Raw genomic sequence first — 13,868 nt, 5'->3', positions numbered from 1 at the left:
GCGAAAGTGAAATCCTTGACCAAAACACAGGTTTAGAACCCCTCTACATTGTTCAGATAGAGTGACATTGTAACTCTATCCTCCAGTCCTCTTATTAGCTCCCCTACTTCAAAGAATCTCAAGCTACCTCACTTTACATGAAGTCACCTTTCAGTCAGATGGGTTTTTCTTACTAGCAGGGTTGAAACAGTGCAGCCTGGCTGTGTTAGCCTAGAATTCAATCAAACCTGTCCTGCAGAAACCTAAGCCACTGCACTCAAACATGAACTAATGGTGTTAGGTAACTAATGGGCTGCCCCCACAAAAAGCAGGTCCAGACTTTTTAATTTCACAGCTTTCCTTTTTCATCCAAATAAAGGAAAGCATTTTAAGTGTGTTTAATTAGAGCAGGGATTAATTATCCCGTGGTTGAATAAGACTTACATAAACACAATACAAACACGTGTTAGAAAAGCCGAAAACAACAGGCTTACAGGCATGAAAAAGTACAAACTAGCAGTGCTCACACATGATCCACGACACCGGCTGTGGTGTCAGCTCAGCTAGTTGTTTCCAGAGTTAAAGAGCTTATAACATTGCCAGACTCTCACACTGTAAGAGTGAAAGAAAGTAATTAAAAGGATAAATGCTTTAATAGTAATCCTCCCTTGCCAGAACCCCCATCTAGACAGTTAATGCAGAGTTTTGGAAAATTAAGCATTACATTTGATTCAAGCAGAATTGACAGGCTACAAAAAGAAGGATGATTCAGTGGAAGACATATTTTGCTCTCATTGAGTCTCATTCCTCGGGGACTACTGATAACCTATATATTATAGAAAGTAAAAGATATTTGCATGTGAAAATGTCATGGGATGCATTTGCTCCATTGATTCCCCTATGTGGTTGCACTTTACTTGAACCCATGTTATATGGGCTACAAAAAAACTGTTATAATCATGACACAACAAATGAACAATCATGACTAGCCAACTTGTGTGATCTTATGCTAACTGACTTTACATGGTCATAATAGCCTACTTTCAATAAAACAGAACTATATATCATAAACAAGAAACTACAGGGCCTGTGTTAGTCCATGTAGGATTCATAGGAAACTTGAACAGATGAGACTATGGTTTCAAATCATGTTTTAAAAATGAATTGCTCTCATGGAACGTTACTCTATAAGTAGATATTGTGATTATAGCCTAGTCTTTGGTGTCTGCACATACGCTGTGTGACTTTTAACATGCAAGTACTGTCATGTCGCCCATGATCTTGTGCCAAAGTGAGTTAAATAACTTTTAAAGCAAAATTATACTTCAAAATGTAATATAATTAACATTCCAAATTTGTTATGTGATTTTACATTTTAGTAGATGCCATCACGATACATAACACAACGGTATCACTATCCATCTAACAGTATAGCGCTTTACATTTTTACAGGCAAAAACAGTCAACACAGGGCTGGCGATTATAGCCAATAGTCCAAAAGTTAAATGTCCTACCTTTCCAGTGAATTTACCGGATAAATCCGCAACCCAACTTTCAAGAGACGTCAAAGATGGTGTTATGAAGTTATTTTCTTCACTATGAAAACGTCCCTTGCAAAGCACGATGTGATGGGCAGTCCAATGTCCCAACGCGTTCTTCAAAGAGAACTGTCCTGTGGCGTATATTCCACGCGGTGGGTGACGCGGATAAATGGGGAAATTAACTTTCTGGGGGCTATGTGCCAGGAATGTGATTTAAAGACACAGTCGGTTAATTTACGACATGAATCTTACAGATAGGAACACAATGCGTGGTCACCTCTCTTTGGAGTGCAAGGCTAAATAGGCAACAGTGTGGCATGGAGTCTACAGTAGCTATTATATAAGCCTATTGGCTGCAGCAGACAGTAAAATCCTTGCAGGATTTATTTATGTTGTTCATAATTTACTGAAAGTAAACACACACACACGTGCTAAATTGCAACTAGGACATGGTCCAGCAAAAAGTGTGAATAAGCAGAAAAGCAGCTTTAATTAAAAGTTGTTCACAGTTTCCATATTTGTAAACAAATTAGAACAAGCCCATAATCCTACAGTACATTTTAAATGCATTCTTATGCAAACAGTGCATTAGGTATCGACCAAAAATAACAGTTTATGTAAATTAGTCATCTCCAGATCAATTCACAATTCAGATTAAAATCACCATTTATTCAAAGTGCATTTACCAGAAGCCTCAATACACTTTACAGAAAAATAAATACAAATGAAGCCATAAAAATGTAATGCATCCAGTCTCCTCTAGTAGATACACAACTCAAAAGATCCATCCTTTACATCAGGGGTGGGCAACTCCAGTCCTCCTGGGCCTGATTGGTGTCACACTTTTTCTCCATCCCTAGCAAACACAGCTGACTAATCAAATTGCATTCTAAACTGAAGATCATGATTAGGTGTTTATTGGAGTCAGGTGTGTTAGCCAGGGCAAAACTGTGACACTGATCAGGCCCTCGAGGACTGGAATTGCCCACCCCTGCTTTACATGGACATTTGGAGATGCTAGAGAAGGATTCCCTTCCCCTCATAGATTTCTCTCAAAAGCAGCAACACGGTATCCTCAGAATCCCTGAAACACACAAGAAAACATAAGATAATGCAGAAAGCTAAAGAAAACATGTAAGCTAGTTCAATACAGCATGAGTCAGAGTCAACACTAGCTCAGTTGTTATTACCAGTAGCAGAGATGGCTCTGAATGGCAAACAGATACTCATTGAAGCTCTCTAGGGGTTTCTCTTGAAGGACGTAATCAAACCGACGTCCACCATTCAACATTCCAAAACTGCTATTCTTCATCTCTGTAGGTGAGACGGTACCGTTTTGGGCCCTACTACCTGGAAAAGAGTATTGATGGAACATTCCGCTAACACAGTTCAAATGTTATTGTCTCCTTTTTGTCTTTAGGACAGCTGTTGTCTTTAGGACAGCTGTTTTTAGTCAAGACCATCGTGTTTTTAACGTAATATGTAATTGTTGTGCTGTATGTGTGTTTATAGTTTTGTTTAATGTTGTGTTAGTGTATGTAAGTTGTTTTGTCTGAAACATTGTTCGTCCTGCTGCTATTGTACCAGGTCTCTCTTGGAAAAGAGATATTATCTCAATGAGAAAAAACTGTATTGATAAAAGGTAAATAAAAAAATATATAAAAATAAAGGGACATTTGGTTGCATAGTACATACAAAAAACATGTCACACAAAGGACAAATTACACCGAAAAATCATTATATTACATTAAGTTGCTTTTAAAGGCCTACCTGTTTAGTAATGCTGTAATTACTAGAGTAACAACAGTGGAATTTGTTTTAGGGAATATGAAGAATAAAGTAATGCATGTATGGAAAACCATTGCACATGGTTCCTAATAAATGAGTGAATAAATTAATGAGCGAACAAAAGTAATACATAAATGAGACCAATCTCTCACCTTCTGACTCCTGAGGTGGCAGTGCAGATGTGGTTCCTACACTGGCCACTGGGGGAAGTGTGTTGACAGGTAGTGTGGTGAGGGTCTGCCACACACCACGGAGAGTACTGATGGAGAGCAGCAGATCTGAGCTGACTCGCATCAAGCTGTCTTTCAGCTCTGGGGGACACAATGTCAACACAGAGTCACTGCATGGGAGCACAAGGTGGATGAAAGCTTCCACACGCTCATTGCATAGCAACGATGTAGGTCAGTGTTTTAAATGATCATGCAGGTCAGAGCTTTAGTAATGCTTGCTTAGGGTCTTAACAAAAAGCTCATGACATATGGGGCTACCATATCTTTGTAATGTTCAGATCAAAGCTTCACGCCTCAGGTCTCACCGAGATGCATCCTCTTCCTGCCCTTGTGATGTGGGATTAGCATTGGGGGAAGGTCCACCCCTGGAGACACCACCATGGGCTCAATCCTGAAGGCCACCGGGTCAAACTGCAAGGAGGAAAAAAACATTGTCAGGTCCTTATGAATATTCATGACTTTGATTGACTTTAGCTCCGCTAAGCATTTTTATTAACATATGATCGATAAACATACTGGATGGAAGATGTTGTAGAAGCTCTTGCAGGTGGGGAGGCTGTATTTGGGGTCGATCCTCTTCAGGCCGCGCACCGTTAGGAACATCCCTATAGGAGAACCCAAGGCAAAGAAGGCCTGCGGCTGGAAGGCCAGCTGAGGGTACACAATGGACACCTGGGCAGGAAGGTAATACTAATTCAGTATGCTCCATGTATAAATTCTGATACATTTCTTCACTTTCTGTAACTAAGCATGGATATCAAAACTCACCAACATTTTAAAATGTAATTTAATTAATTTAGATTTTCAGTTGTAATAGTTGGGCCTCATGTTAACTGCATCCAGACATTCTATTAAATATATTCTCTTTAATCCATAATTTGGCTTTGAGTGCTGTTTTTGTGTTGTTTGTTGTTTAAATCATCTGTTCACTGAATTTTGTACACAAAACAATGTATACTTTTTAACCAGTAGTTCTGAAAGTTGTGCTCACGAGCCATAAGCGGTCCCCGAAAATTGTGTACTACTTCACATATGTGCAGATATGTGCACCATGGCATTGCTCTCTCTCGCTCTACTGTATGTGCATGTGTACATGTTACAGTATGCAGTCACTGTTGTTGTTTGTTTACCTGGCCAATGCCAATGTCAAAGTACTTGTAATCCACTGGGCTGGTGGAGGGGGCGTCTGAAAGGAGCATTGGTTGTTCTTGGACCTGGGAATACACACCTGGAACGCCAGGAACTGGCTGGGACGTTCCTGTCCTGGATTCCTGCTTCTGGGCCGAAGGATAGATGGATAGATTAGATAGCTCCAATAACAATCTAAACAATATAACTTCATCAGACTGCTGGTTCCAGCATTCAGCCCATTTACAAACAGTTAGGATGGAATATTGTCAGGGTTAAGACGGACAGGAAGCTACGCACAATGGATCCAATAGACTGGAATGTCAGATCAAAGAAGCTTGATTTTTAAAACTAGGTGAACATTTCACATGATGGCTATGTTTGACAATGAATGGATCCATTTGGAAGTGGATAGGATTTCATACCTCTCTCCATCTCTTCAACAAGCACATGATCTTCTTGCGAGGCCCCAAGGGTATTCCCAAGTCCTTCAAGTCCGTCTCCGAACAGAGAGCCTAGTCAATAGACAGAGGACACACACACAGTTAGAAAGTCAAAGACACACACACACACACACACACACACACACACACACACACACACACACACACACACACACACACACACACACACACACACACACACACACACACACACACACACACACACACACACACACACACACACACACACACACACACACACGCAGGCTTACCAGTGATTCTAAGTCCATCTGCTCCTTTGTAAGCATTTGGAAAAACTTGCCCAATCCGAAATTCCTAAGTGTTTCCTCAAAGCTCTCAAAGTTAATGGAGGTTGCTTCACTTGGGCTGCTGACGCTACTCTGAAGCAGAAGAAATATAGGATCAACATTGAGCTAATCAGAATAAATATGCTGGTGGTTGTGGCCATGGCCAAAATGTAGCTGTACATTTTATCAGTTGCCTACTACTTACTATCTTTTCATCTGTGTTATGTATTTCTTGATTTGTCAGAAGGTCAAAGAGGATCAGAGAACCTAGAAAAGTCATATTAATAAAGAATATGAATTACTATAATGGTTATTAATACTACACTCCTAGACAAAAAGGTACTATCTGGAACCAAAAAGGGTTCTTCAGCTCTCCCCATAGGATAACCTTTTGAAGAACCCTTTTTGGTTCCAGGTAGAACCCTTTACACAGAGGGTTCTACACATATCCCATAAGAGTTCTACCTGGTAACCAAAAAGGGTTCCCCTATGGGGACAGCTGAAGAACCCTTTTGGAAACTTTTTTTCTAAGAGTGCAGTTCTTCCTAATAAAGTCAGAAGAAAAAGTTAGGAGAGGTCTATGAGGTACTGACCCAGACTGTGTCCAGTCAGTGACACTGCACCAGTGAATTGTGGGTGGCGCTGAAGGAATACGTGGTGGAGGCGGTTGATCTCTGAGGCCACGGTGTCTATGATGGTCTGGCAGTAGGTGGGGCTGTTGTAGAAGAACAGGTCCAGCACCGTGCCGTTGCTGAACTGACGCAGACGACTGATGCTGGGCAGGGTGATCCTCTGGATATCCCTGTTGGTAGGAGGAAGGTAAGAAAGTTTGTGTTTGTGTGCGTGCCATTCTTTTGTGTGAAAAACCACAAAACCCAGTAAACAGACGATTTAAACAACAACCAACACAAAAACAGCACTCAAAGCCAAATGATGGAACAGTCCAAGGCCTTACTCGTCCACTCCAGTGGCGTCCCCATGCAGCACCCGGTGCCAGTTGACTGGCAGGAACTCCACACGGCCCATGTGGGCGCCATCTTGGCTCTGCTTGAAGTGACTGCTCAGCAGGCTGAGTGAAGCATCGCGGAAATCATTCACTACAGTCGGTAGAGAGTGCTTTAGTATGTTTGTGATATGCTTTTGCATGTTGATACAGTTAACTGGTAGGCCTTTTGTTTCAAGTAATATGGTCATCTTAACCTATCAAGTCTGCATTAATCAATGTATGGGAATGTTTGTGAGCAAAAAAGGAATTGTGAAAAAGGGAAAAAGCAGAGTGCAGGTAAAGTTTTAGAGGTAGGGGTCAAAGGTTATAGACACACCACATTGAACGACCCCACGCAGCTGGATGTCACAGGCCGGTCCAATGCCATGTACCATGAAGACAAGGTGGTCCACTTGGTAAGGCTCTCCTGAATGACCAACAACACAAATTGGGTCTACTGTGTAAGGAATTGTAATTTGGTATCATGTAAATACCAACGTGCACATGGTCCAATGCATTGGATGCTCCACAACTTGAGTTCTCTGTAAACAATGCAATATCCATTGTTCAGGCCAATTCCCAGTAATGTTTGCATGAGACACAAATAGAAGTACAGTACAGGTGTGAGAACCTCACACAGAGGTGTAGAAATCAAAGCCCATTGTGAAGATGGAGGCCTATACATTTGCGGGCTTACCTTCAGGTATCTCTATTGAAATACCCTCCAGCCCCCTTTTTACGGTCCTGGGTCGACTTTGCTCAGAGTCAGAGGGGAAGCTTATCCAGTACCTAGAGGGGATTGTCTGTTGCTGTGTCATAAGCTAACGGAGACAGAGCAAGGAATAGAAACTTTGTTGCATTTTATTTTACAGTCCAATATTTGCATCTCTACAGACAAACCATGCAGGTACTAGTAACAGTAAGATAGTGTCACTAAGATATACTGTGCTTCTGTCCATGTCAGTTATGGATGGGAGAGGGGGTCATACCATACGGCTGTGCAACACCACCGTTTCTCCAGTGGGGAATTCTAACTTCCTCGTCCAGTCATTCAGCGTCACTGATATCATGTAAGCCTCCTGTGAATAAAGTGATGCAAATGTAACGGACCCTGGTCTCCTGCACTCCGGGCATTAGCTCCGGGAGGTAACACAAGTCTTGGGTTATGTGGTTGACCAAGGTTCAAACCCGGTCAGTCATACTGTATATGTTACTGACAATATTACCAAGGTTTGATTGACAGATTAAAAAGGTCATTACCAATCCGCAGTATACCCCTTTCAGACGGTAGAAATAAATAAATACTGGCCCCGCAAAACTATGGTACGAAGATAAACACCAAGTTATCAAGGTAGATATTGTATCACTTTGTAATGATTTGCATTTTGTGTGCATCCGATATGGCACCTATATAGTGCACTTCTATTGACCAGGGCCCTGTATACTATATAGGGAACACGTTGTCGTTTCAGACTGTGTCCTACCTCCAGGACGAGGCTGGTGTGCTCTGGGTAAGGGGTGTAGGAGATATCCTTGTCTCCTTTGTGGAACCAGGAGCACCGCCTCACCTCCGAGGGGGGCTGCTCCCAGTACACCGCGTAGCGCCGCCTCTCCTTCAGCCTCACATCGAACCGCCTACCCTCTGTGGCTACCACCATCTCCTCCTCCCCGCGGGTCTCCCCTGTTAGGAGCAAACCCACAATTATGATGATATGGTTATAGCCATCTTTATCATTGCTATTATCATCAGGGATCACGTCATTACATCCCATGTCAAAACCATAACACTCCACATTACAGCAAAAGTTGTAATTACATAGTATGGTTACAAGTTATAGTTAATCACAATGAAAACATTACTTGCCTAGATAGTCCTTCATTTCAGTGTAACTATATTCTTGTTTCAGGGTAATACATAGCACATAATATGGTGCTATAGTACAAAGGGGCAACAATACAAGAACAATTTGTATTATTTGTAAAAGTATGATGAATTGTCTCATGCCATGTTTGTGTGCCTCTTCCAGCCTTGATGAGTCCTCTCTGCTGAAAGGGAACCAGGAGTCTTTACAGTCCACCTGCTGCTCGCAGTGGAACCAATGGTGCTGCACTGGCTCATATACACCTTCTATCACACCGTTCATGGCAGCTAGATCAGAGAAGCTAGGAAAGAGTGGAAGTGAATAGAACAGAACAGAATTCTTAGATTTTCTCTATAGGGAACATTTAAATGTGTAGTCTGCTTTTACATTTAAAGAATACAGAAAGAGATAAAGAGAAAAGCTCACCTACTGTCTGGCTACTGTATGAGGATGGAGGGGTAGTTTGAGAGGCTCAGGTTGATCACCCAGGCCGCTTTAACAGACCACCTGGGAGGCACAAACAGCATTCTAATATTTACACATTCATCTGATGCTAAGTTTCAGGGAAGATATCATTGTTTTAGATGCTAGCTAAGAGCTGACAATTGGATATTTTGTATCCTTGAAATACAAGAAACACAGCAAGCACATGTTTCTGTCCTATCCGTGGATAGACGGTGCTGAGTAAAAACATACCATCTCATAACATACTGGGAATGTTTGCTAGGAGTGAATATTGTGAATTCCTCTCATACTATTTAAACTCACATTCTTTAAAAGTAGAGCAGGCATCAGAAATAGCTACATACCTTCAATGTACAGCTAATGTTATAGTATGGGACTCCATCAAATATGGCGGTTCCTGCTGAGTGGACCTCTCTGTTGAAAGTTGCAAATCGGCGTCCTTGGAATATATCCACATCCAAAAGTATTTAGATACTGTTGAAGGCAAGAACAAAAACAGCAAGGTGTGTTAAGGTTTCCAACAGGGGGGGACTTTCCTATGATTGACTTTACACTTTGCAAGCTTGTCTCAACACTCATATGTTCTGAATGACTTCACTGGTTTAGTGACTCGGAGTGGGATCAAAGGTCAATTCCAATCACGACGAAGAGGTGTGGGGAAATAGCAACACAACAGTAGGCCTGTAGGCTATAATCACAGAAGAGAGAAAGTACCCAAATCTCTCTAACAATTGTGTTTTAACTCATTAATAATAATTTGCTAATTTGGTTCCAAGCTTAGAGTGGGGAATGGAAACACATGCAGTTTTACATGACTATTGCTTTAACACATAAAGATAAGCAATAATGTCAGTCTTTGACACTTTAACTTCAGTCAGTCCACATCTACACGGTAGTAAAATCTAAACCAGATGTACAACACGCATGTTGTATGTATGGAGTAATGTGTAAAAGGTGCTTGCCAACTGAATGGTCCTGATTATTTAAGACAAGGTGTCAGTGGATTCTGTATTCCATTAATCATCTCTTACATAGGACAATGTTCCACCTGTGTAACATACTGTGCATAGACATGGAATCACCAGATCAGAAACATTGATATTATTTAGCATGACAGCCTAGAAATGCAACCCTGTCTTTACCTCTTGCAATAGACAGCACAGATTGAGTAAGGAGAGTGGGCTACTTGTGGTTGAGGGTTAGGGGTGAGACCATAAATTCTTTGTGACTTACAGTCTCTCCCCTCCTATAGACAACTTAAGGCAATAAACAATTTCACAAATTATTGACATTTTGAAGAACTAAGATAAGTTTGCTTTTACATGAAAAACTCATATCTACTTACTGATAGCCCCATGGACATGTGTAAGGGAATGTTTATGTTTGTGCTTTTCTTTTAACATCCTGAAAAGCCGACACCGGAGTTGTCTGGTCTCTTCAACCAACGCTGCATCAATAACATTGTACGAATTGCTATTCGTAACATATTGTACGGATTGTAATTCCTAATTAATACATACGAAACGTAATATCATACTAATTAGTGTCCCAAATTTACTATGTGAACTCTACCCTTGATCATGACTCTCAGTTCCATAACATTACACATAAGAGCAATTGGAAGAAGACGTAACGTATTCTGTACAGGGGAGTTCTGTTAAGAACCCCGATACTCAGTCTGAACATTAACACGCGTCGCTTGCTGTACGGTTTTGGAAGCATAAGGACCTTTTCTTTCATATCAGCCAGAAATAAATGGATACACACCTTGATAGGGTTAGTGTTCCCACACAGCCATATCATCATGTTACAGCGCTTGTTTACAGAAGACGAGGCGACCACCTGTGCTAATTAGGTAGTTAATTAGCACAGGTGGTCGCCTCGTCTTCTGTAAACAAACGCTGTAACATGGGGTCTTTGACCATTTTTAGGGCCTTCCTCTGACACCGCCTGGTGTAGAGGTCCTGGATGGCAGGCAGCTTTGCCCCAGTGATGTACTGGGCCGAACGCACTACCCTCTGAAGTGCCTTGCGGTAGAGGCCGAGAAATTGCCGTACCAGGCAGTGATGCAACCGGTCAGGATGCTCTCGATGTTGCAGCTGTAGAACCTTTTGAGGTTCTCAGGACCCATGCCAAATCTTTTTAGTTTCCTGAGGGGGAATAGGCTTTGTCGTGCCCTCTTCACGACTGTCTTGGTGTGTTTGGACCATTCTAGTTTGTTGTTGATGTGGACCCCAAGGAATTTGAAGCTCTCAACCTGCTCCACTACAGCCCCGTCGATGAGAATGGGGACGTGCTCGGTGCTCCTTTTCCTGTAGTCCACAATCATCTCCTTAGTCTTGGTTACGTTGAGGGATAGGTTGTTATTCTGGCACCACCCGGCCAGGTCTCTGACCTCCTCCCTATAGGCTGTCTCGTCGTTGTCGGTGATCAGGCCTACCACTGTTGTGTCGTCTGCAAACTTAATGATGGTGTTGGACTCGTGCCTGGCCATGCAGTCGTGGGTGAACAGGGAGTACAGGAGGGGACTGAGCACACACCCCTGGGGAGCTCCAGTGTTGAGGATCAGTGTGGCAGATGTGTTGCTACCTACCCTCACCACCTGGGGGCGACCCGTCAGGAAGTCCAGGATCCAGTTGCAGAGGGAGGTGTTTAGTCCCAGGTTCCTTAGCTTAGTGAGGAGCTTTGAGGGTACTATGGTGTTGAACGCTGAGCTGTAGTCAATGAATAGCATTCTCACATAGGTGTTCCTTTTGTCCAGGTGGGAAAGGGCAGTGTGGAGTGCAATAGAGATTGCACCATCTGTGGATCTGTTTGGGCGGTATGCAAATTGGAGTGGGTCTAGGGTTTCTGAGATAATGGTGTTGATGTGAGCCATTAACAGCCTTTCAAAGCACTTCATGGCTATAGACGTGAGTGCTACGGGTCTATAGTCATTTAGGCAGGTTGCCTTTGTGTTCTTGGGCACAGGGACTATGGTGGTCTGCTTGAAGCATGTTGGTATTACAGACTCAATCAGGGACATGTTGAAAATGTCAGTGAAGACACCTGCCAGTTGGTCAGCACATGCCCGAAGCACACGTCCTGGTAATCCGTCTGGCCCCGCAGCCTTGTGTATGTTGACCTGTTTAAACGTCTTACTCACGTCGAGTACGGAGAGCATGATCACACAGTCGTCCGGAACAGCTGATGCTCTCATGCATGCCTCAGTGTTGCTTGCCTCGAAGCGAGCATAGAAGTGATTTAGCTCGTCTGGTACGCTCGTGTCACTGGGCAGCTCGCGGCTGTGCTTCCCTTTGTAGTCTGTAATAGTTTGCAAGCCCTGCCACATCCGACGAGCGTCGGCAGGGTAGGTATGCCTATCTAACTAGCCTAGGCAGCTGATAGTGCATGGGCGCAAGATCCTCTAGGGCTTCTCGCCTTACGAGCTAGTTAATGTGGAAAATGATGCATTTGCAGCCTGAATGGAGGATGCTTTATGTACTAGCCGGTCCATGGTGTACACGAGTGTATTACCGAGAATGCACATCAATAGTGCATAGTGCATGGGCGCTAGTTCTGCATAATCATCTACCTAGGCTACTATCTAACCAGTTTTCTTTGTTGTTTAAAAAAAACATTATATAGCTATTTCCGGTAACTACACGACCTTATCAAGTCATGGTAGTGTTTGGATCTCAGGTGCTGATTGATGTGACTAGATCAAGGTGAGATGAGATAAAAGATAGTGGCTATGTGCAGACTAGAGCCATATATGTATATATATGTATGTTACTACAGCCATATATGTATTTTACTATTTTCTACATTGTAGAATAATATTGAAGACATCAAATCTATGAAATAACACATGGAATCATGTAGTAACCAAACAAGTGTTAAACACATCAAAATATATTTTAGATTCATCAAAGTAGCCACCCTTTGCCTTGATGACAGCTTTGCACACTCTTGGCATTCTCTCAACCAGCTTCATAAGGTAGTCACCTGGAATGCTTTTCCAACAGTCTTGAAGGTGTTTTTCCTCCACTCTGCGGTCCAACTCATCCCAAACCAATTGGGTTAAGGTCGGGTGATTGTGGAGGCCAGGTCAACTGATGCAGCACTCCATCACTCTCCTTTTTGGTCAAATAGCCCTTACACAGCCTGGAGGTGTGTTTTGGGTCATTGTCCTGTTGAAAAACAAATGATAGTCCCACTAAGCGCAAACCAGATGGGATGGCATATCGCTGCAGAATGCTTTGGTAGCCATGCTGGTTAAGTGTGCCTTGAATTGTAAATAAATCACTGACACTGTCACCAGCAAAGCACCCTCACACCATACCACCACCTCCATGCTTCATGGTGGGAACCACACATGCAGAGATCATCTGTTCACCTATTATGCGTCTCAGAAAGACACTGCGGTTAATGGTGGTGAAATTACAAGATTATGTTAAAATACTGTTATTGCATCAAATGGTGGTTTTATGCAACAGAATGGGGTTCTTAGAACTCTATTGTGTCTGTGTGAACTTAGGAGGAGCTTTTGAGATAGGGGTATCTGTTGCTGACAATTGATTGATGCCATAGAATGAGTTGGTGTTTCTGTACTGTGAGGTACCATGGACGAGATAAGAGCCTCGTCTTAGGGTCCAAACTCTGTACAATAAGAACAGTCTTCATAGCAAATGCTATCTGGCTGGGGGATACTCCTTTCTCATATATCAAGTCTCACCTTGTGACCCATTCCACACATCTGTTTGTCATGTAGACTAAGGGGGGGTGTCTTTGCCATATAAAATATCTTTGTATTCTTTGTGTCGGGGCTCTCAACCCAACAGTCAAGAGTGTTGTGTCGACCAGGCATCGTTATTGCAGAGCACTCACATCATTAATTTGTGTGTGTGGCGTGAATTGCTTTCCTTATTAATCAGGTTTGCATAAAGTAATATCCTGATTGGTGATTGACCTTGTCTCTCCTCATTATTGATTAGAATTTCCACGATTTGTTGGAACAAAAAATCTCAAATTTGGACTCATCAGACCAAAGGACAGATTTCCACCGGTCTAATGTCCATTGCTCGTGTCTCTTGGCCCAAGCAAGTCTCTTCTTCTTATTGGTGTTCTTCAGTAGTGGTTTATTTGCAGCAATTTGAC

At 42.5% G+C, this 13,868-nt stretch overlaps 1 protein-coding gene across 1 annotated transcript; it reads right to left on the bottom strand.

The window, feature by feature from the left end:
• Nucleotides 1–2,572: 2,572 nt before the first annotated feature.
• Nucleotides 2,573–8,546, bottom strand: LOC120021439 (phospholipase DDHD2-like). Its single transcript, XM_038965209.1, has 15 exons — nt 8,408–8,546; nt 7,887–8,083; nt 7,392–7,481; nt 7,100–7,223; nt 6,740–6,829; nt 6,373–6,514; nt 6,011–6,219; nt 5,623–5,684; nt 5,382–5,510; nt 5,092–5,181; nt 4,669–4,752; nt 4,055–4,210; nt 3,844–3,949; nt 3,461–3,619; nt 2,573–2,604 (listed from the first exon to the last, which is right to left on the bottom strand). The coding sequence occupies exons 1-15, from the start codon at nt 8,544–8,546 to the stop codon at nt 2,573–2,575; spliced, it is 1,809 nt and encodes a 602-aa protein (XP_038821137.1).
• Nucleotides 8,547–13,868: the final 5,322 nt, after the last annotated feature.

Source organism: Salvelinus namaycush, chromosome 2 (genome assembly GCF_016432855.1).
Source record: "Salvelinus namaycush isolate Seneca chromosome 2, SaNama_1.0, whole genome shotgun sequence".
Classification (NCBI taxonomy): Eukaryota; Metazoa; Chordata; class Actinopteri; order Salmoniformes; family Salmonidae; genus Salvelinus; species Salvelinus namaycush.
The sequence above is the reverse complement of the archived record's forward strand: the minus strand, read 5'-3'. Positions and strand labels throughout refer to the sequence as shown.

What these genes read in the sequence shown, in the direction of transcription:
- LOC120021439 (XM_038965209.1), bottom strand. Translation starts at nt 8,546, where the DNA reads ATGAACGGTGTGATAGAAGGTGTATATGAGCCAGTGCAGCACCATTGG. An exon ending in TTGACATTGGCATTGGCCAG is followed by an intron (nt 4,211 to 4,668) that starts GTAAACAAACAA and finishes CTTCCTGCCCAG; the next exon opens with GTGTCCATTGTGTACCCTCA. An exon ending in GCCACCTCAGGAGTCAGAAG is followed by an intron (nt 2,605 to 3,460) that starts GTGAGAGATTGG and finishes TGTGTGTTTCAG; the next exon opens with GGATTCTGAGGATACCGTGT.